Source organism: Elephantulus edwardii, unplaced genomic scaffold, assembly GCF_000299155.1.
Source record: "Elephantulus edwardii isolate Elephantulus edwardi_28Jun2011 unplaced genomic scaffold, EleEdw1.0 scaffold00139, whole genome shotgun sequence".
NCBI lineage: Eukaryota > Metazoa > Chordata > Mammalia > Macroscelidea > Macroscelididae > Elephantulus > Elephantulus edwardii.
In genome coordinates this window covers 1,215,930-1,240,056 of record NW_006399889.1, presented here as the reverse complement: position 1 = coordinate 1,240,056, position 24,127 = coordinate 1,215,930, and the positions used below count along the sequence as shown (strand labels likewise).

General features: G+C 43.3%; 1 protein-coding gene across 2 annotated transcripts in view; it reads left to right on the top strand.

Moving 5' to 3' along the window:
• The window catches only part of FRMD4A (FERM domain containing 4A), an 852,768-nt gene that overhangs the window by 802,149 nt on the left and 26,492 nt on the right, over positions 1 to 24,127 (top strand). For both annotated transcript variants that reach the window (XM_006894277.1, XM_006894278.1), the window contains 4 exons: positions 8,223 to 8,356; positions 13,362 to 13,484; positions 19,482 to 19,710; positions 21,860 to 21,916. In XM_006894277.1, the coding sequence (XP_006894339.1) occupies positions 8,223 to 8,356; positions 13,362 to 13,484; positions 19,482 to 19,710; positions 21,860 to 21,916 (543 nt within the window). The remainder of the gene's footprint in view (positions 1 to 8,222; positions 8,357 to 13,361; positions 13,485 to 19,481; positions 19,711 to 21,859; positions 21,917 to 24,127) is intronic.

Genomic DNA, 24,127 nt, shown 5'->3' with positions numbered 1-24,127 from the left:
TCACTGTGTAAATCCATCTCAAAGGGTCTTCATCTCTTTTGCTGACCCTTTTCCAAGGAATAACCTCTCCTAGCCACATGTCCAAAGTATGAGAGATGAAGCTTTGTCATCCTTGCCTCTAAGGAGCACTCTGGCGGCATCCTTTCCAAGACACACCTATTCATGCTTTTAACAGTCCATGGGCTATTCAGCACTCTTCTCAAGCACCACAACCCAAAGGCATCAATTCTTATGTCATCCTTATTCATTGTCCACGTCTCAGATGCATAACAAGTAACTGAAAAGACCATAGCCTGAATCAGGCACACGTTAGTCTTCAAACTGACATCACAGCTCTTCAGTATTTTAGAGAGGTCCCTAAGAGCAGACTTGCCTAATGACGTATATCTCCTTATCTCATGACTGCTGATACCAAGGATGTTGGTTGTGGATCCAAGCAAGCTAATATTATGAACAATTTCAATCTTTTCTCATCTATCATGATGTTGTTAGCCACTGACCCAGAGAATAAGGTAGGAAAAAAAAATATTATATTTTCAATTTAGCTCATTAAGATTATTTGCCAACCAGTAACTAGAATACAGGATTTACTAAAGAACTAATCTGAATTTCTGTGTTCCTAGCATTAGACTTTAGCATAAACTCATCAGAGAAACAGAAAAGCAAAACAAAACAGCAAGAGAAAATGCGTGATCATCAATTATTCAGTTGGCTCTCAGAGTGTGGATTCCCTCCTGAGACATGATTGCCTCGCTCGTTCATACGACATTGTTTATATTCTGCCTCCTGTGGGGACATCTTTTCACAGTGCAGACCCCAGCGCTCCCTGAGGGTTGGGACTGTGTCTGATGGATCTCTGTCCCTTCCCACTGCCCCTTAAACTAGGTTTTCTTAAGTCTTTTGTTTCATTGATCGATCTGGAGAGCTCTGTGGATTGTCCACTCCCTTCCTTCTGACTTTCTTTTGATCTGTGTCAGATAATGGAAAGAGAATATTGGTTGAACCTTGGTTCAAGTGCTTGACTGTTAACCACGAGACTGGAGGTTCAAACTTGTTGGTCCCTCCACAGAAGAAAGAATATGCTTTCATAAAGCTTTACAACCTTACAAAACCCTTTGAGAGAGTTTGGACCATTATGGAATTGGAGTTTACCTGATGACAGCGGCTTGGTCCGGACCACAGAAAGAGCCTTGATCTGAAAGGCATGGTTGCACGTTGCACTGTTTTCACTGTGGAAACCCCAGACAGGAAGTTTCTACATTGTGGAGTTTCCTTTCTAGGAAGGAAACAGACACAAACTGGAATCCCAGCCTGGCTTCCCAGCTTCAACGAAAGTGAGGATAATATCGTGAGGATTGAAGAAGAACACAGGAGGAGCTCCTATTTGGGAGTTGTGTAAAAATCCACTTCCTCTGCCTTCTCCGCTTGAGGTGATGGGAACGTAGTAGTACCTCTCCCAGCCTCCCAAGTTTCCTTCTTATCCATTAACTGTTCTTCCTCTGGTTATTGCACACTAGTGGGGTGCCAGCTCCCATTTCTGTTTAAAATTTGATAAATGCTGGGAACATTTTTAATAAAAATAACAGCTAACGTTCATACAAGAGTTCTATTCTAAATGTTTTTCCAACATTCTCCTATTTAATTCTCCCATCGTTTGAAGTAGCCCTCTTTTCATCCTCATTTTATAGAAGAGGAAACTGAGACTTAGAGGGCTTATATAATGTCCCCTAGGCTCCGAGCTAGTAAGTAGCAGGGCTGGGACATAAACCCACAACTGTTAGCTCTAAACTGCAAGACTGTAGGCCTCTGCCTCAGGAGACTGTGGTACCAGTTTATGTTTTCCAAGGAATACTTAGATCACCTTTGAAGTTTTTTATACCCTTAACCCTTAACCCTTAAAAAATGCATTTATATATTATTTAAACTTTTCAAAAAAATATTCAAATCATCACTTTGTTGTCCTTTGGCTCGCACACCAGTTCATTTTACTTGGACAGCTTTTTTTTTTTTAAGTAGCACTCAGCTACAATTGTTTTCTAGGTATGATTATCTATGTGAGCACTCATGGCTTAGTGGTAAGGAGTTGCTCTGCCAACCTGAAGTAGTACAGTTCAAATCCACCAGTTGCTCTGTGGGAGAAAGATGGACAATCTCCTACTGTGCAATTTATTGCCTTTATAAACCACCCTGGAGGGTCAACAGTGGGTCGGTTCTGACTCCATTATACATAACACTAATAGCATCATGTGATTTATTCTTCCAGATAGAGTCAAGGTCCTGTCAATCTTCTTATTTCATTAATCCACAAGACGAACAGTTCAGATTAAATTTTATTTAGCATCCAAACGTATAAATATTTGTTTTAGTGATAAAATTAAGAAGGAAATCATCCAGTCATTGGTGAATAATTAGACATTCCCTTCCAAGCCTACGTGAACCATAGCAGAAAGACCAAACGTGACAGAATACTTGCTTTTGCCCCTTGCTTAAAAGTGGAGATGGCAGAGAGGAGTAAGAAAGGCCTGTGTGGGGGACTCCCCATGTGACCATAGAAACGACTGCTACAGGCACAGGGAATGACTGAAGGTGTGAACTGTTCATCATGTGATCTCTTCAGCAGTTTAGGAGGTCTAGGGGTGTAGTTTGTAGGAAGCTGTGTGGCTAACTCAAAGGCTGCACCCCTCTGTCAACTCTAACCCACCAGCCGCTCCTCAGGAGAAAGTTGGGAACTCTCTGCGTGTGTGCTTTATAGCCTCAGAAACACAGTGAAGGTCCAGCCATGAGTTGGTTCTGACTTGACAACAAAGAAAGCCTCAAATACAGGGAGAACTATGGAAGACTGATGAGCTGGCCTTTTAACAGATGAAGATAGTCACTGACCTTCTCAAAAATACTAGAATCATGTGCCTTTTAAAAGAGCTTGCCTTTCCTTTGTTAGCCAAAACACGGTCTAGCAACACCTCTTCCCCTCCGTCTTCCTTTGCAAAATAATTCTTCTAATAAACTTCTTTTTTCTTTGCATAGAAAGCATAAACTCCTGTTTTGCTATTCTTACTTAACAGGAAAAAGAGCCCAATTTTTTTTTTAAAAAAAAAGTAAATAAAGAACTTTTTTCATGGAGAAAGGTGGGTGTGTGGGTGTGTGTATGTGTTTTCAAAGAAATGGAATCATTCTCCAAGTCTCAGCACTAGTTCAAGATTATTTTGATGTCTAGAATAATTCTTTATATGACCATGAGCCTTGACTCTGTGACACTCCTGGTGACCTGAGCCCCTGAGGTTGGCACGTAGTAGCTTTTCACTGGTCCCATTTCTTCCTGGAGCCAGAGGGAAGCTCCTCCCCTTCATTCTAGCTATCTGCTTGGCTGCTTTCCTTCTTCGCTTTTCAGTAACAACCTCATCCAGGGTGTTGGTGGAAGAGGTGGAAGCTTCATTACCATCCTGGGTCTGTTTGGGCCTTCTTCTTCTGGTGCGCTTTGAAGCTTTCTCCATCAGCCGCTTCTCCTCAAGCCAGGTTGCCCTGTTTGCCTGCTTACAAGAAACAGCCCCTTCTGCATAGGCTCAGACCACACTTTTGTTGTTCTTGTTGTTGTTGTATGCTGTAGAATCTGACTCATAGCTGATCCTCCAGCAGGTTTTCAGAGGCAATTTAATCACACAGGAAGAGATTGCCCATCTTTCTCCCACGGAGCAGCTGGTGGATTCAAACCACTTTTGCAGCATAGCTTCTTAGGCCACCAGAGCTCCCTCAGATCACACCGAGTATGGCAGAGAGTCCTTGCCCCAGGACAGTGGGTAGGCAGTGAGAACACCTTCTCAAGTGCAGTAAAACAAGATGCCACGTGTATTCACTTGATTACTGTGGCTGTTCTCTGCTTGCTAAGTGTGGGACGGATGGTCCTGAAGGCAGCTCCCTCTCTTCACCCCAACTCACATCTTCATATACAAGCAGCCAAAAGGCATCTCTGCTAACTACAGGCTCAAGAAGCAGCTTGAAAATATTGCCTAGATCTGTCTTAGGGAGCTCTGGTGGCCTAGTGGATAAGGAGTTGTGCTGCTAGCCCAAAGGCACCCAGAAGAAACATGGGCAGACTCCTCCCTTGAGCGTGACAGCCTTTGAAAATCCTCTGGCGGGTCAGCTATGACTCAGTTCTGACTCTATGGCACTGAATGAGTGACTTTGCCCCTTTGTTTAGGTGAGCTTTAGAGTCCAAGACTTACACTGACATATATCATAAAGTTCTTTTCTTTAACCATTGCCTCGCTTTGAGCAGTGATTAGCTAGACAAGTGGCAAATATCTTTTTCTCTACTTTCTCTGTGAACCACGGGCTCTTAATTCTGTTAGGGTATGTTTTGAGGGTGGAAGATGTGATGCAGGCAAGACTCTGTCACAGCGCTGAATGCTTTACATGCATTCTTCCTGTTAGTCCTCACAGCAAATCAAAGTGATCTCGCATATGCTCAAGTCTGCATCTCCAACGAAGACCTCAGCAGCCTCATATCTGTTTTAACCCCTGCCTAACTGTTCAGTTACCACTACAGAGGAAATCTACAAGTCCAGGACAAGCTAACTGAGTTACTTTGCAAAGACTAACTCATAACCAAATTTTAGCTACTTACTCTTATAACTAAAACCAGGCTATACAACAATTAATGCACTTAACCTCCCAAAGATTAATGTTGTTGTGATTCTTGCCATTTTTAAACATACTTAAATCTTAGATTAGGCCTAATAAATCATCATTTCCTATTTGAGGGGTTAGAGGGAGGTAAAAGGGAAAACAATGAATTTTTCACTTGAGCTCGAAATCCTTTAATCTTCTTGGACCCAAGTTCCCTGGGCCTGTTTTTTAAATCTAAAGGCTGACTTCCTTTCAGTGTTATTTTACATCTTTATTAATTCTTTAGATGATGGAGCAGAGCTCCCCCTAATTACACTGCCCTGTGCCTTCAGATGTGATTGGTGTCTATAAAACTAAGAGAACCAGATTACAAGTGGAAGCAACTTATTAGTCATGTTACAGTAGATGAGACAGTTCGGTGCTGATGAGAACAGAGTCCTTGACTTATGGAAGGTAGAAAACCTGAACCAGTCCTAAAAAGGGAGCCTGCAATAATATCCACCAGTGTGTTGTGTAAGCATGACACCATATGCATTTAGGATATGAGAACCATAAGGTAATGAGACATTGTGAGGGTCGAGATTTTCTTAGAGTTTGCTGTTGAATTTGGAAACTTGCAACTGAAGCATGACAAAGTCCAGGAAACAGCCTCAAAAATGAGTAAAACTTTGGAAAAAAAGATTCTATTAAAAAGATTATAGGTACTAGATTTTTTTTTTAAAAAAATGTGGTTTATCTTAATTTAATTATAAAGTAGGTCAGGGACAACTTGTATTGAACCAGTATTCTCAGTTGTCAGAGATTTGACCAAGAAAGAGGCAAAACACTAATAAAACTGTTGGACCCGTACATTTAGCTGGGGTGTTGGGGTGTGTGTTTTACTATATTTTAAAAATGTCTTATTTATTTACATCCTCATTCCCTTTAATACAGTCATTCGTAAACATGATTTGATTTGTGTACATTTTGTCTTAAGCAATCATTTCTGTATATCGCGCTTTATGTAATTAATTGATTTTAGTTTTATCTCCCTGTCTCAGGTCCCCTTTGCATGTTACCTATTTCTTCACCCCCTCATCTCCCACTCATATCTTCCATCCTAGTGTTTTCTTCTTCTTTCTTCATCCCTTCTTCCCTTCCCCTTTTAAACAGTTATATATATCTTGTTCGCATTTGGTAATTACGATAGCCATGTTATCTTTCTCTAATTCTTCCCAGGTTGACCCACCCTTGTCTGGATTTCTTTTTCAGGAAGAGATAGAACTTAATTATAGCATCATCTAAGTATATGAGAGACATATATTTGTTTCTTCATTCAACCTTTGTCAGCTCCTGAGTAGTCATAAAGATGGTATATTCTTACAAAGAAAGATGTGCTCTATTTCAAGCTAAAAACAGGCTGGGAGAAGAAAGGAAAAACACCTAACTCAAAGTCAAAATATACTTAAACATGAACAGTTATTTAATATTAGGGTTATAAGACTCTATGTGTGTGGTAATGGTAGAAACACAAGTTTGTTGCTCAAAAGCTGTAAATAACACAGTTATGTTCTTTTATGTCCCTTTAAATCAGAACCAACTCATAGTTGACCCTCCAGTGGGTTTTCAGAGGCAATAAACTGCATAGGAAGAGATTGCCCATCTTTCTTCTATGGAGCAGCTGGTGCATTAGAATCATGTTCCTTTGGTTTGGCAACATAATTCCTTACCACTAAGCACCAGAGCTCCCTAAATAAAACAGCGGAAGAGTATTTATGGGGAGAATTTAATATAGCAGAGTTTACTGATGGCCTAATGGGCTAGGAATGGTGCTGCCAACCCATACATAGGCAGTTTGAATCCACCAGCTACTCCTCAAAAGAAAGACAGGCAGTCTCCTTCCATGGGAGTGACAGCTTCTGAAAATCCAATTGGAATGCCACTTATGAGCCAGTTCCAACTAAATAGCAAAAGCGTCGATCATTTTAGCTTTATGATTCTAAGATGTTGCTTTTTGTAAAAAAAAAAAATCTTTAGAAAGAAACTGAAACCTGACCTTGATTGAATCATATGCAAATGTCGCTTCCTATGGGAATACAAGTCCTGCCTACCTCCAAAAAAATCCACCTGTGATGTTTATTGAGATCATATGGACTCAATTATATAATTTATTGGCATCTTTTACGTTTTTTCTTCCTATCCCTGTTCATAGTATATATGTCCACCTGTTTAGGCTCTTTTTTTTCCTCAGCCACCTATTAACTTTTCACACTGGAGTCTTACACATCTCTTACTCCTGGATGTGTGTTTTATTTTTGTCGTTGACGTTGTTACAAATGGCATCATCTGAGCCACTCTCCCGCTAAGTGAAAGCACACCCAGTAACACCTGCTCATTCCAGACCTGCGTCCCACTGTGGGCAAGAAAAGAAAAGTAACAGGAAGCTTTTTGTCTTCCAGGGGTCAATGTACTCTTTCTAACTCACCAAGGTGGAAAAGGTGTAACAGCTTTACAAGAGGAAATCCATTTTAGGATCCAAACACTGTAGCCTACAAATGTTTCTTTACTTCTACCAAGAACTCCTCCGTTGGCATTTCAGTTTCTTTTTCTTTGTTTGGTTCACAATTTGCCTTCCACAAAGCTATCTTCTGTTTGAATCAACATGCCAGTCTTTTTGTTCTGGAATGCATGTAAAAAAAATGTACAGGCATTCTTCATTTTGTTGTGCTTACATTATGGAACTTCCCAAATACTAGGTTCTTTATAAATAGCAGGTTTGTGACAATTCTGCATCTGACAAGACTCTTGGTGCTATTTTCCCAACAGGCACGTTCTCCCTTTGTGTCTCTGTGTCACATTTTGGAAATGCTCATATTATATTAAACTTTCTCATGATGTTGTCGCACACTTCATCTAGAGTATCATGTGTCATTTACTTGTACTGGGAAATCAAAATATTCATGTTGAATTGTTATGGACAGATGTTAGCTTTATTGTGATGATTTGAAAGCAAACCCAAAATATTTCTGAGGTACACCTTTATGAAAGGTATAACTTTCATTAGGAAATAATTCACTTGTATTTCATTACATAAAAAAGTGGAAGTTTTCATTTTATTTTAAGCACATGTGTACATAGGAAAAAAAGAACAAAAGAAAATGAATGCACATATCGAGTGATTATCCCTATATCATTAATTTATGGACTATTTTTATACTTATCTACAGATTTTTAAAGCATTTTTAATGGACAGAAGAAAATTAAAAATATAAATTTTAATTCAGGCTTGAACCTTGTTTTCCTTAATTAAGTAAAGGCTGCTAAAGTTTGCTAGTGAAAATTACAACTAGCTCATGGCACATCTCAAGATAATCAAGAAAGATACACTACTCTTTCAGGAGTAAATGTTCTGCCGTCTCTTGTGAGTCGCTATAAATTCCATTAAGTGCTGCAAATTCACTTTTTTACACTTGCAGCTCTACAGCACCTGTTTTATTTCACGCTCCCTTGATTCTGGGGGTAAACCCATCTCCACAGTGTGGGCTCCAGTTAAATTCATTAGCGGTCCAGATGTGTGTGTCCCTCCCGGCTGACCTGGTAACCCCACTGTTTATTGACAGGCTCTCAGGAATCAGATAGCTCTCAGTCAGCCAAGAAAGACATGCTGGCTGCCTTGAAATCCAGGCAGGAAGCTCTGGAGGAAACTCTACGCCAGCGGCTGGAGGAGCTGAAGAAACTCTGTCTCCGAGAAGCTGTAAGTAGTTAACATTTTGTCATGTGGAAATCTGTGTTGTTTGTGACATCATCTGTCTTGGCATATTTGTAAGAAGCAGAGATGGGATAGTAAGGAGAGCTCACGAGGAACATCTGAGACCTCTCTGAAAACAAATGTTTGCAGCACCCAAACCTCTGTCATGTATCTTGTAACCCCTAATTCTGTGGGTGTTCTTGAAAACAATGTCATGGTGAAAGCTGTTATTGTTTGGTGCCATCCAGTCCACCTTGACTCATAGAGATCCTTTGAACAACAGATCAGAACCCTTCCCTATCCCATGCCATCCTCATTCTCCACCATGCGCAGGCCCAGTGACTGTGTCAGCCCATCTGGTTGAGAGTCTTCCTCTCTTTCACTGAAACTCTACTTTTCTAAGCATGATGCTTTTTTCTAAGGACTAATGCTTCAGACAGCATGCCCAAAGTTGTTTGTTGTTGTTGTTATGTGCCAGCAAGTAACTTGCAACTCATAGTGACCCTATGTGCAACAGCTTTGAACCCAACTCCATCCTGTACCAACCTTATTGTCTCTGACACACCTACCCCCATTATTCCTGTCACTGAATCAATCCATCTCATTGAGGGTCTTCCCCTTCTGCGCTGTCCCTCCACCCTATCAGGAATAATGTCCCTCTCGAAGGACTGATCCCTCCTTATAATATGCCAAAAGTATGTCAGGCAGAACTTCAGAATCCTTGCCACCAAGGAGTAGCCTGGTTTCACGCTCTCCAGGGCAAACCTGTTTGTTCTCTTAGTAATCCATGGTATATTCAAACTCTTCTCCAGCACCACAGATCAAAGGCATCAGTTCTTCTTCTGTCATCCCAAGTTGTCCAGCTCTCTGATGCATAGCAAATAATTGCAAAGACTATGGCCTAGATCAGGCACACCTTAGTCTCCAGACTGCTCTTCAGTACTTTAGAGAGGTCTCTGACAGCAGATTTTCCCAGTACAATTCGTTTTTCGATTTCCTGGCTGCTGGTGCCAAGAGTGTTGATTGTGGAGCCAAACAAACTAAAGCTGTTAACAATCACAATCTCACCATCCTTGTCTCTCAGTGAAAGAGAGGTGAAAGTGAAAGGTGGTCCTGGCTAAATCCCAAGGAGGACCCCACTAGAGGCTAAGTGATGAGTTATATATAACAGTCTCTTAAAGTCCTTTGGTGGTGCCAATGGTTAACATATTTGGCTGTTAAGCAAAAGAGAAGAGAACCAAGGCCCTTTTACTAAAACCAAACCAAAGTTTGACAAGTTATTGAAGGCAGACACTAACATGTTGCAGGATTGCAAGGTCTAGCAATCTATCTGGGGGGAAAATGTCATTGGAAACCCTGTGGTTCAGTCTCACTGTGATACACAAGGGACCGCTGTGATTCATAATCAATTCACCAGCAACTGTCAATAGCGCATAGCTCTCTGGTGTTAACCAGGCACTTCCTTGTGTCCTAGTCCCTTATTGGCTATACTTTGCTGCCATCATCCTGAAATGCCTCCGCCTGTTGTGATGGTAGCTTTTATTTCTCTAGAGAGAGGATATGTCCAATTTGGCTTTGGAAATGCTATTTAGCATCACTGGGTATCCTCAAAGAAACCAGAAATTGACTTGCTATCAATCCCCCTTTTAAGCCTCATGATCTGATGTTTTCTTAACTCTTTTTTTTCTTAAAATCAAATCTTAACCTAGTGATATTTTTTTTTAATTTTATGCAAAACATTGCTCCCTCAGGCCTGTATGAACACTGGTCTCGGGTTTCATGCCTGCTGCAGACGGCCATCTATATTTATTTGAATGTCAGTTTCCACCTCCTTCTGTTTATTCCCCGATCCTTTGTTAGTATATTTGGAGAGTTAGATTTTCTATTGTAGCACATGTTACTCTGCATGCGTGCGCACATTGTCTCTGTGTGTGTGCGCGCGCACGCACATGGACAGGATCCGACGGGAGCCTTGAGAGGAGAGCGCGTATTTTACATACATAGCATGACAAAGAACTCTGCTGGATATTGTTCAGATTGGGAAGTATAAAGAGGTTCCCAAACCAAGTTAAAGAGACAGATGTCCCCTCCCCCAATAATAATGCCTTGCAGCAGGAGGAAGAATGAAACAAGGAGCCAGGGAGTGAGATCACATTACATTTCAACTCTGCTTAATTATGGTCTGGATTGATTTAAACCGGAGCAGGCTCCAAGCAGAACCACATTAGCACAAATCCATTGCAAATCTTAGCAAAGCAATTGGCCTGAATGGGGAATGCACCATGTGATACTGTGAAGATTAGTAACATTTTTATAAAGAATATGCTGGAGGAATTGAAAAAGTAAGGACTTAGGTGTCTGCCTCTAATACTTTGTAAAATCTTACTTTGTTTTTCATAAAGAAAAAGGTACTCTACCCAGCAGACAATCAGTCCACAGTAGAAACTTTAGGACGCCTTTCAGGCAAGGTTAGCATATGTTATAGAACTTCCACTGTCTCTCTTAAAAATAGAAAAATAAAATAAGGGAAACAAATGTTCCTGGATCCCTATAATATTGACACCAGGAAGCATAACTTGAGAGGACGGAACAAGCTAACAAGAAACCATCCACAGGCAGATTACTTGTCTGCTGCTTCCCTGACAGTTACACCCGCCCCGGCCTCCCCCAGTCACCTCTCCACAGGAGGGAAAGGGGAAGGAAGCCTTCTTTCACTAGATCATCACCCTTGTTTCTCTGCATCAGTGTCTCACTCCCCTCCAGTTCACAGCATCCAGAAGCCATGTGAGCCCCTGGGAACGCTGTCACCATAAGGAGACAAAGTGGGAGCACTTGGCACAATGTAATGAGAGGAGCCCCAGCCTAGCCACTCACAACAGTGCATTAAAATACTGCTTCTCCATGTGGCTCGGCTGCACTCGATTACAGCTACACAGATTACGTTTCTGGAGATTCTAGACCTTGGATCAAATACCCTCTAGTTAATGGCAGAAGAAATGTGTGTATATATACACATATATAGTCAAGCGTCATATATCTATAGCTCTATCTATAGATCTATAGACTTATATAGATCTATAGATAGAGCTATAGATATATAAGCTCTGGTGGCCTTATTGGTAAGGAGCTATGCTGCCTAAAAACAAAGGCATTCAGTTTGAGTCCACCAGCTGCTCTGGGAGAGAAAGATGGGAAGTCTCTTTCCATGTGATACACTGCCTCTGAAAACCCACTGAAGGGTCACTGTGGCTTGGTTCTGACTTAACAGTACATGCTAGTGTGTATGTGAGTGTGTGTGTGTGTGACACACACACATACATACGGCACAGAACTTCACAGACACTTTTAAGTTACAAATCAATATTTATTTTAGCAACTCTTTCCTCTTTTCTTCTAAGTTTCAAGGTAAAAAGACCCCACAATATAATATCATTAAAGTGTTACATTACTGATGGATATCCTTTTGGACAAAAAGACAAAGTTGTGGGATAAACACAGCTGCTTTGGAGATATTTGAACAACATTTCTTTCTTTCTTTAAAAAAAATGGGAAAATTGCAGAGCATTTCATACTCAAATAATTATTCATTGTGCTCTGAAATACTTACACTGAGAAATAAAAACTATAAGGGTTCATTTCCCAGTAACCTGAACATAGAAAAAGGACCCAGGAGAGTGAGCTAGTGAGTATGTGTGTGTGTGCATGTGTGCACTCAGCATACACTGTCATGGTCATATACACACACACATGCACACGCGTGCTTTGCAGCACCCCAAACAGGGGCAGACAGAGGAGTCTGAACCACTCCTAGTATGACAAGGACAGTCAGTTCCTGGAATCTGATGATTGGGATTTTCCCGCCTGTTGGACATTCAACCAGGCTGCTGAGCACAAAAGTTCTTTGTGTTGATGATGGATTTCCCCAAGGAAAAAAAAAAACAACACACAACAGAAAACAAAACTGCTGAAAGCTTCCTTGTCAGGCAGCCCCTTGAGTCTTTGTGCAGCATCTGCGTGGACTTGGTGCTAGAGACCCAGAGGTAGGCTTTGCCTGGAATTACTGACTTTAATTGTAGGTGCACAGTGGCTGTCCCCAGCTTTGTCCTTGTCTCTAATAGTGGCTCCTTGAAATTGTTGCCGTGAGCCCACAACTTAGATTTGCTGCTGATCCAAATTTGTTCTGCCTTCAGCTCAGATTTCATCCACTGATGCAGAGCCTGGTCCCAATCCCTCAGTGTTTGCTCAGAATCATCTTTAGGGAGGGAAGTCCATTAACTAAATTCACTGTTGTTATACTCACTATTAGATTCTCAGGGCCCAATATTTATGCAAAACTATTTTATTTCACAAATAGCCTCATCAATAATATGGGTAATATTTCCATTTTTCTACTAAAATTCTTACTTCTGTGTTGTTTACTGTGTATTAAGTTCAGCCAATTTCTCTGGCATCTAGAACAGACTGAAATAATAGTTTGAGTTTCTAAATGTTGTGAAGATGCACCTTTCAGGGATGAGTCATCCAGATTCCACTCCCCTTTGAAAAAAATGATCTGAAAATAGTTGTAAACCCCAATACTTGAGAGAGGATATTGGATGCAGTAGAAGAGCATAGGGTCAGGGGCTTCAAAGATGTGTCATGTGTACTTTGCTGCTTGGTAACTGTGTGGCCTCCCCTGTGCGTGGTAGGCATACAGGAAACTCTAGTCAGAAAAGGAATTAAATGTAAGGTTTTCACAGTGAAAGCCAATAGTAAGTTTCTTTGCAGAAATTTATTGTCTATCTATTTTACCTCGTTGGAGAAATGCAATTTCAGTGCCTGAGTTGTTGCTGGAATATTGCTGATGATTATGTTTCTTTCTAATTTATGCATTGAGCCTATGCATTGAAGCCTGTGTGTTTGTGTGGGTGGGGGGGGGTGTGTGTGTACATACACACACTTGTGCATTCTGGGAAGCAGGCATAGCATACTGTGATTTACATTGACTCCCAATGCTGTCTCACATACGCAGGAACTCACAGGCAAGCTGCCAGTTGAATATCCCTTGGATCCAGGGGAGGAACCACCCATTGTTCGGAGAAGAATAGGGACCGCCTTCAAATTGGACGAACAGAAAATCCTGCCCAAAGGAGAGGTGTGTCCTTTCTGTTGTTGGATTATCTCTACCTTCTCTTTGTTTTCCCCTTTTGTTCATGCTTCCAGGTTTTCTATAACAAGTTCTTCATAGCTCCCAGATGCTATTGTTCTTTTCACCTGCTCTTGACTCATCTGAATGTGTTTCCCCTTTGGTAGGATTAGTTTGCTTGCACGAGCAAGCATCAGAATTTCAGTTGGGGGTTTTTGTCCAGCCATGTCTCAGCGTATGTGGGTAACATAGCTGAGAGAGAAAATCTCAGGAGCGTGGACACAGACTTGTCCTTGTAATGGCTGCCTGGCCCTTTCCTTGCTAAAGGCATCCTGATGATGCAATGATTAAGTGATCAAGCTGCTAATCAAAAGGTTAGCGGTAAGAACCCACCTCACTGATCTGTGTTGGTGTTGTTATGGACCATTGAGTGGAACCAACCCATAGCTGACCCTTCCGTGGGTTTTCAAAGGCAGTAAGTCACATAGGAGGAGATTGCCCAGCCTTCTCCCATAGAGAACTGGTGGATTCAAACTGCATGCTTTCAGGTTGATGGCACAATTCCTTACCACTAAGCCACCAGAGCTCCCTAGCTGGTCCATGGGATAAGAAAAACCTTTAGCGAACTGCTTCTTTGAAGGCTAGAGCCTCTGGCCACATGGGGTTGCTGTGAGTCAGAATCATTTTGACAGCACACAGTGCACACATAGCGCTTTGTTGTTGTGAGGGTTCATCAAGTCAATGAAAACTCAGAGGAACCCTATGAACACAGATCAGAACCCCTGCCTATTCCTTACTGTCTGCCGTGCCCAAGCCCACTTTGCAATCAGTTTCAGTCTAGGCCCTTGGAGGTCTTCCTCTCTGGCTGACCCTCTACTTATCCAAGCATTGCCATGGAGTTGATTCTGACTCATAGCCAACCCATAGAACAGACCAGGACAGCCCCATAGGGTTTCTAAGGCTGTGGTCTTTACAGAAGCAGATTATGCTCTTTCTTCCAATGCAGTACTAGTGAGTTCAAGTCACCAGACTTTCAGCTGCAGCACTTAATAACAATACCGCCAGCCCTTCTCTTAAGCCAGGAGTAGCGTGGAAGAAAACCACCACAGTGATGGGAGTCATAGCCATATCCACAGAGCAAGGATGCCACTGGCTGAGGTGGAGGGCAGAGCCTGCAGTCCGTGGTGTGTCTCTAGACTGCTGCTGGCATCCCTTCAGGCCGGATGCTTGTCTCCCCGGCCTCCCTCCTCTGTGTTTGGAAGAGCCGTGGAATCATTTGTCATTTATCCTCTTTGGACTGAACACAAGTGGGAGCTGGAGAGTTTGGGTGGGGATGGAGGAAGCAAAATACACACACACACACAAAAAAAAAACAACACCCTTGAATCTCTGCCTTGGTAATAAGTATCCAGACTCAGGCCAGCATAAAGTGAAGCCAAGTTTACTTTCAAGCCTCAGGGTCATGTCCAGGAAATATCTTTCCAAACAAAGTTACTAATTAAAATGTTAGAGAACAGTGGGTTAAGAAGGAACAGGAACCAAGCACAAGAGAAAAGGAAAAAAATGTTATCTTTTTGTTGAGGGCAACTCTGGTGGTCTAGTGGGTAAGTTTGCATAGCCAACTCAAAGGCAGGTGGTTCAAATCCACCAGCTGCTCTGGGAGAGAAATCTGGGCAATCTCTTTTCATATGATTTACAGCCTCTGAAACCTTGCTAAAGGGCCAGCTATCAGTCCATTCTAACTCTATAGCACATACACAATAACAACAATCTTTTTTTTTAATTTGGTTCTTCTTGTTGAGAATATACAAAGAAAAACTTTAACTCAGCAAATGCTACATGTGACATTGGCTGCATTCTTCAAGTTATGCAACTATACCTTGCCCTCTTTCCATGTTGTCCCCCTCAGTAATCATAAACCTGTTGTCCTATATGGTTTGTATCTAATCTTTCCAGTCACTGTTTGTCAATTTGATCATATACAGGTAGTTTTTAAAAGAGAACAGTGCTCAAGGCAGACTGGTTTTACTCAAAAATCTCACAGTTATTGAGTCAGTTCCAACTCATAGCAGCCCTCATTAAATTTCCAAAGCTGCAAATCTTGGTGGAAGGAGTCTGCCCCACCCATCCTGGACCACTGCCAAAGATGCTAATGGCCTCTGTTATGCTAATTGCCTACAGGGCAACATACTCCTGAGACTGTGCCACCAGACTTTTTTTTTATTGAGGCTCAACTGTTTAGTTTTTTAGTGTTCTTTAAAAAGAACAAGTTGTTAATGTCCTCATGTAATGGCTGTGGTAGGATTAGTGTGAGGGTGAATGCAGAGGTAGGACCAGTGGACGAACCTCCTGAGGCCAATCTGGCCACGGGACGTCCCCAGGGACTGGCAGGAACACCAAATGCTTCATCCAGAATTAAAGCCACTCGTTGGCAGTTTTTATTTCCATGCTCTTTATTCTTTGGGATCCTCACTAGGTTTCAGCTGTTGACTACCTGATACTCTATCAGTGTTAATTGCTTGACCTAAACCCCAAACCAGAGCCACTGCTCTTGAGATGGTTCTACCCAGTGGCGGCCCCACAGCAGCAGATGAGAACTGCCATATTGAGTTTCTGAGGCTGTAAATCTTTACAGATGCAGGCTGACTGACTCAGCGTTCCCCCGCAGAACAGTTAATAAAGTTCAAACCACCCATCTTTCCATTGGCAGTTCAACACTTAGCCCACCATGCCACCAGGGCCCTTTAGTTGCTCGAAATGGAAATTAAATATTAGATGGCATTGAACTTTGATGAGCCCAGAATTTATGTATAGCCTATCTAGAGGTGAAGGAAGACAGGGTTTTTATGACTTAGTATTTTCCAAAGATGAGTGAGCATCACAGCTGCCTGAGGAAGGAACCCCAACTCCCCGTGTTGCTGGACAGATCTGGCTTAAGCTTTTTTTAAGCTCTTTTTTTTTCAGTTCACAGTCCGCAGTCCACATGATTTCCTCTGGTCCCAATGGACCTTCTCCCCAATAACTCCTTTTCCGGTTTCAGTAAAGGATGACTTTGGCTCTTCATGGAGTCTGTTTCTTTCTTTTCTTTTAAACCTATGACACTCTGGTAGCTTGGTCTATAAGGATTTGTGCTTCAGACTCAAAGGCCGGGCCTCTCTGCTGGTTTGAATGGGTCAGCTGCTGAGAGGGAGAGAGATGGGCAATCTCCTGCCATTCGATTTACAGTCTCAGAAGTTCATTAGAGAGCCCACTATGAGTCATTTCGACTCAGTGGCACTGAGTGCCGATATATTACCTTTCCTCAGTTGATAAAAAGCAGCAGCACAAAATTCGCTGGAATTGTGCAGAATTCCTTCAAGGAAGGAAGAAGGCTTCCTTGGCTAGATGGCTGTTCCATGTTTCTCCCAGAAATGCACTGAGCATCCCTGTTGGCAGGCCAGGCGGCCATGTGGACCGAGGAAGTTCAGCCCTGGATCAGTGTTAGTGTTAAGTGGGGAGTGTTCGTCCTGGACTCCCACAGAACATTGGGTCAGCACCTTGGACCATGGCTATCATAACAGCCCAGGACCAGCTGCTCGGTGGAGTTAGAGCTCACAGAACGGCCTTTATCCTTGGTGACTTGTTTGTTTTGAGACCCTGGACGGGAGCCCATTTTATTATTTGCTCCCTCTTGAGAAGACCAATGCAGCCAACATTGGAAAGAATTGAATGGAGTTTCTTTTCTCTTACATAGTCCCCATAAACCTTCCAGTTTTCCTCTCATGCCTGATCCTTATTCCCTTCGGGCTTAAAGCACTTAGAAGTAAATAAAATCAAGGTAAGAAATTTGTTCTTGATAGAGACAGCCAGCCTAACTAGTTATACCGAGAGGCAAGAATGTTGTATTCGGCTACAAGATGGGGAGATCTGTCCATTTCTGCAAACGTGGTGGCCTGCTCCTAAATGCTTACATCAGTTGTGGGTTTTAATGCAAATCTGAATCCTCTAGATGCTCGGTGTCTCCTCCCTCATCTGCCTGAGTCTGGAAAAGTCACCACAGCATCTGTCAGGAGTTTACTAAGTGTAGAGTCACGGCGTGTTTTGCAGGTTCCATGTGATGCTGCTGCTAGCAGACCTGTTAGCCGGATGCTTGAATCTTCACCTTAAGTGTTTGGCCTGAGAGGCTTCACTCAGGCCGACAGCATACAGGGAGGTGGACAGCTCGCCAGTTTGGACGACTGTACACTCACCCACAGTCCTCGTACTCATTCATGATCAGCCACCTCAGCCCTCCTCCAGCCCAGCCCATACAATGCCCCAGCAGTTTCCTTACATCTAGCAGAGAGAGGAGATGATTGGTCAGCAGAGAGGCCCACAGCTAAGATAGAAAAAGAATAGTTTGGCTGCCTGTCCAGCATGTCTTCCTCTGACTTCACTGTCTATGTTATGGCAGCTAAACCTCATTTACATCTAGGAACAAAATTCCCCTTAAGGGAAAATCTTCCCATTTACTCCTCTTGATCTAGTAAGGAAAGAAGGAGCATTAGAAGAGAGGGAAAAGACAAGGCCCTGAAGTACATCCAGGGAGCACTGATGGTATGTGGGTTAAGCACCCAGTTGCCAATGAAAAGGTTGGCAGTTCAAGCCCAACCCGTGAGAAGGCCTGATGATCTGGTTCCTTAAAGATCACAGCCTGTGAAGGTCTGGGAGGCAGCTCTACTCTGTCACAGGAATGGCTCACAGTCAGAATCTGTTCAACAGCAAGGGGAGCTGGCTCCAGCACCATCTCTCCTTGTGCCCCCCAAATCACAACTCAGCAGAGCTTTTCAGGAAGAAGCAGGGTGAGAGGCACAGCTGGAGCCTACAAAAAGAGCTTCAGATAGATACGTGAGTGCATAAGATGTACCCCAACATGAAAGGCACAAAATATGTAAGAAAGGCGGTGTACTGTGGAATGGAAGGATGCACACTCATTAGTCTCCTGTCAGCAGACCCACAGAGTAGAACGACAGAATGCTTCTAACTTTAATAGTTATAATAGTTTAATGCTGCATCCTAGACTTGCAAAGGAGCTGTGGTGGCATAGTGTGTAACCTGTTGGGCTGTTAACTCTATGGCCAGCGATTCAAATCCACCACGTTCTTGCCAGGGGAGAGATGGGCAGTCTCTTTCCATAGAGATTTACAGGCTTCTAAACCTGGTGAAGGGTCACCATGAATCAGACGGAATGGACTGTGGCAGTGGGCAGGCCTGCAAGGGAGAGGAAATGACCACCAGATGGTCTCTAAACTGCCAGAAGCATTTGTCTTCATCAGCTTGGCTGAGACGGTGGGAGAAATGATCCCACAAACTGAGTCAGGGAACTTACTGCTTCTTAATAATGTGCTGGTGTGTGGACCAGCACTTATCTCCAGAAATCCTCAGGGACCAGGAGTCTTGAAGGTGGGTGTGCCCAGGTTCTTTGGCTGTAAAGGGGAAATAAAGTTCTGGAACGTGCCACAGCATGGATGAACCTTGAGAATGTTATACTGACCATCCTGCTTATGTGAATAATCTAGAACAAATAAAAGCATGGAGACAAAAGTTTGTCAGAGGTTACCAGGGGGCTGGAGGCAGAAGGAGGGATGGGGAGTGATTGCTTGAGGGGTATGAGGTTTCCACTTGGGGTGAGAGAGAACATTGAGAAAGTCAATAGTGGTGATGATCACATGACTTGGTAAACATAATGGCACTAAACTGTGCCCTTAAAAGTGACTTACTTAACTTTCTTTTTTTTTTTTTTTTGCTATATATCCTTTACCATAATAATCTAAGAGGAGATTACAGGGTGAAAGGGAAAGAAAAAAAATAGATGTGGCCCAGCCACTCAGCTTCCAGAGTTTTTAGGAATGGGGCCAAGCCAGGCTCGGCTAGAGCTGCCCACTGGGCCTGTGGTCTCCTAAAAGGTCAGGGGCAGGGATCAAGGAGGACAGTGTTACCCCTCTCAGCGTCTTCACTAAGAATCATCTCTGGCTCTCCCTCCTGCAGGAAGCTGAGTTGGAACGTCTGGAACGAGAGTTTGCCATTCAATCCCAGATCACAGAGGCTGCCCGCCGCCTAGCCAGTGACCCCAACGTCAGCAAGAAACTAAAGAAACAAAGGAAAACCTCTTATCTGAATGCACTGAAGAAGCTACAGGAGATTGAAAACACAATCAACGAGAACCGCATCAAGTCCGGGAAGAAGCCCACCCAGAGGGCTTCTCTGATCATTGATGGTCAGTGCTAACTTCTCTCCCCTCACACTGGCTCCCCCACTCCCCGCACTCATCCACTCAGACCTCGGGCTCAGAACCCTGTGACTGGTTCTAGCCCAGCTCCCTGCTGGAGCTAAGCAAGTTGCATAACCCACAGCTTAGCTCTTCTGTCTATAAAATGTCGCTAATAAGACCTGATACCAGATGAGAGCCATAAAGTGTGCACTGAGACATAGATGAAAGGGATTGTCCGATTCGGCCTGTCATTATCACTATTTACTGCTCTCTCAGAGACCTGCACAGAGGCAGACTGGCTTTTCTCAGATCTCAGCGGGAGCCGAGCCAGGTTAGCCTCTCTCACCAAGCCTGACAAGGAGGGGCTCCCCTCTGACATCTTTGAGGGGCCTCACCACCCCTGTCTGTGGGCCCAGCGGCAGCACCCCGTCCTTGGGCAGGCCTCGCAGGCTAGCTTCTCTGCCAGTTCTCTATCTCCTCAGTCTGACTCTTATTTCCAGAGGTCTCCTGTCCCACCAGGCTGAACCTTAGGAGGCTAGGACTCCCCATTCTACTGACCTGAAGCTCTGAGCCGGAATGAGTCAGGGCTCAGGGGTTAGGAGTTTGGGTAATTATTTTGGTAAGCACTAGAAGGAAATACCTACAAGCTTATCAATAAGCATTAAGCCCTCCAAACTCTGTGTAATCCCCTTTTCCTAAGTCTTCACATTAATTCGCGTGTGTGTGTATGTACACATGTATATATCTCATGCATTATTTTCATATTGTCATGCACATTTTCAGCATCATTTATGTGTGTTTCAGAACCTTTTACACTCAGAAATTAGGAGCACCCATTCTTCCCTAGCCAAGGCCAAGGCTGTGTCCCTTTGTCTTCCCACTTCCCAGTGGAGCTGCAGGCAGACCTGAATCCTTCTTTACTTCTTCCTGGTTTTACCTTTCTGTCCCCTGGAAGGGACTTGGGGGTTCCTGGTCCTGAGGAAGCACCCAGCAGGCCACCATAACAGGGAGACCAGCACCTCAGCGTGAGATGTCTCAGGAGTGGCAGGTCTTCAGGCCACCCAGCACAGGTGCCCCCGTGGGGACGGCACACAGAGTCCAATGTTCAGCCCTTACCCACACCACCTGGTGAATCATCCCTTTGAAGCCTACTGCTATATTTTTTTTTATAAACCTAATTGTGATTTGAGTGTAAGTTTTACAGTGCAGGATATAGCTTATTGGTTTTCCTGTCTCACTGAAATAATGTCTCCTTGACAAAGGCTCACTTGAATAGGAAAGTCATTAGTGTTCCCCTTGATTCCTAGCATGACTTTTTTATTATTGTTGTTGTTAAAGAGATACAACTCTGAGCTTAGAATCTGAAGACCTGGGAACTTTGCCTAGCTTTTCCAGAAAAGCAGAACAACCTTGAGTTTGAACCACCAGTTGCCCCAACAGTTAAAAAGGGAGGATCCATTTACTGCCACCCTCTCGGGCGTGTTTCTCATGGTTAATTTAATGGTGTCTATAAAAATAAGCTTCTGAAAGACAGAGGCTGTACTTAGCCTGCTTGTTTACTCTACTAATGATTTAAGACGTTTATTGAGAAGCCATTGAAAACCTTACTAACCAACAAGAAGTTTCTACCCTAGTTTCATATTTGTAGACCAAAGTCAGCTTCCTTTGGTTTAGTTGGGACATGCCCTGAGCCTGTGCTGGGACAATGAGGTGTTAAAGCCAAAGAGGGCAGCGTTTGGATTGAGCATTTCACCTACTTGTCACAAACCCACAAATGCGAAGGCACAGTGCAGGGGCAAGGGTGGGGGCATGGGCCAGTGACCCTCCACAGGGAGTGTCAGAGAAAGGGCCACGGTGAGTAAGATACTGTGTATGTTGTCACCGTAAGAGAAATTAAACAATGCCCACATTCTTACAAGTTATTTCTAGAAAAAGAAGGTGATGGAGTGATGGCAAATACATTACTTTTACAGATAAAGTTTTGCCTCTGGGAATTCATGAACTTTCACTTAAATTCATCTACATTGTGTTTCACACTATCATTCCCATACATTGTGTTTTATAAAATTAATCACCACTGATCCATGCCCACCATGACCCTGTCTTAAGATCCAGCAGGTACCTGAAAAGGACTTTTACTTTTTTGTCTTCTCAGATGGAAACATTGCCAGTGAAGACAGCTCCCTCTCGGATGCTCTTGTTCTCGAGGATGGTAGGTTGCCCATGACCTTCTTCAACGCTTGGATCACTCTGCTTAGACCACCTGTAGTTTGGAGACAATGGTGGCTCAGGGCTAGAATGTTTGCATTCCCATATGGGATATCTTGGTTCCATCCCCAGCCATGCGCCCTCATGTGAGGTCACCACACTGTGTCGCTGGACACTTGTGACCAGGCTGGGCTTTGTTCCATTGTGCGTGGTGTCTTCATGAGTTGGGGTCAACTCAGTGACAGCTAACAGCAACAGTCTTGGGACAGTTCTGCATAAAGACAAGAGTCGGGCCAAGACAGCAGCCCGAATTCTAATCTGCAGCCTCTCTGATTTCCTGACACCAGCATTATTGTTTGTGGTGCTGTCGGGGAGCCGGGGGAGAGGAGAGGAGGCACTAACCACATGTTTGTGGGGATTCTGAGGCAGTGAATGATGCTTCCTTTCATTAGGAGCCAAAACCACATTTTTAACTAAACAAAGAGTCTAAACACAATGCATAGTTTTCTTCTGAGTAGTCACCATCCAAGGAGAGAAGTAGAAATTGATTTGGATTGAAACCCATCTCTGGGGATGACAGGAAGGAACAAAAAATAAAACCAAACAAACAAACAAACAAACCTGTCTATATATCTGGGAGCTCTGGTGGCCTAGTGGTAAAGAGATGAGCTGCCAACCCAAAGGCATGCGGTTCAAGTGCACCACTTGCTCTGTGGGAGAAAGATGGGCAGTCTCCTCCCATGTGATTTACAGCCTCTGGAAACCAGCTGTAGGGTCAGCTATGAGTTGGCTCCAAGTCAGTCGTACATAACAACAACAATATAGCTGGGACTGTAGGAAAATGCCCCTTTCCGTCTCTTCTCAGGCCTTGAAAATGGTTTTGTTCTTTCCCACTGAACTTTTAAAAAACCTATCAGTTAAGAAGCTATTTTCTTGTGAAATTCAGAGAAAACAAGAATTGACCCCCATCCCACATACACATGTAAATAAAAAATTTTAAACAGAGAACCATCTCTAAGAATGTTGCTATTGGATGTCAAACCAAAACTTGGGAGGCAAGAGCACTAATTACATGGAAATATGTTTAAGTGGCAGTTAATTTCTTTGCCCTTCAGGGAAACCTCAGGCTGGCAGTGATAAGTGGCTATTCAGAGGAAAAACATAAAAGATCTGCCCAAGTTCTAGTAATAAGGATAATTACAATAATAATAATCACTGCCATTGATGTGGGGAGAACCCGGCAGGTTACTTACCCAGTCATCTTGTCCCTGCTATTAGAAATGGGATTGGAATACTTTCATTTCCTGCTTCATTGCATGGGTGGGGAAGAAATGGGCTGCAGGGTAGCAGAGAGGCTCATAGACTAGATGATGGTTTAGTGTCAGTGGCCCCAGTCAGAAAAATTAAGGAGAATTCAGTGAGAAGCCTTTGTACTAGAAAAGGTGTGGAGCAATGTGTAATGGCATTAGCTGCCTTGGGTGCTCCTTTAATGATTAAAAAGTATCTTCCCATGTCCCAAAGCCCCAGGCCCCATTCTGTACCCTAAACTCATACTACAAGCTCCCTTTCTAGGGACTCTTGATTTTGCTTAGTGAGGGGCGGAGGAGAAGTATTTAAGGTTTCAAGGTTGGAGGATTGAGAGGCTATGGAAAAAAATTACTAGGGAATGGGTTTGGGGTCAAGTAAAAGGTGGTTGGTGCCATGTTTGCTTTTGTGTGTTTTCCCCTGAATGCTTCTAGTTCCTTCACAGCTCATACTAAATCTTGGCTCCTCTCTGCTTGGTGTCACCCACGCCGAGTTCTCATCACTGGACTGTTTCACTAACCTACTCGCTAATTCCCTCCAAGCCTTTGACAGATCGCTCTTTCTAAAACGATTTTCATCCTGGCACATTGTCCTTAACACTTAGAGGGTTTTCTCGAGACTTTTGGACCAAACTCGTAACTTCCATAAGCCAGAATTCAAGGTACTCTATCAGCTTGTGGTTGATGATAGCAGGTACCAAGTCAGTTTTTGATTCCTACCAACCCTGTAAAACAGTACAACTTCTCCTCAAGGATTCCTCAGCAGTAATCTTGACAGAGGAGACATGGTGACACTGTCGTTAAGCACTCAGCTACAAACCTGAAGGTTGGTGGTTTGAACCCCTTTTCTCAGCCACTCCACAGGAAGAAGGTTTGACAGTGTACTTCTCTGAGGGTTTGGTTTTTTTTTT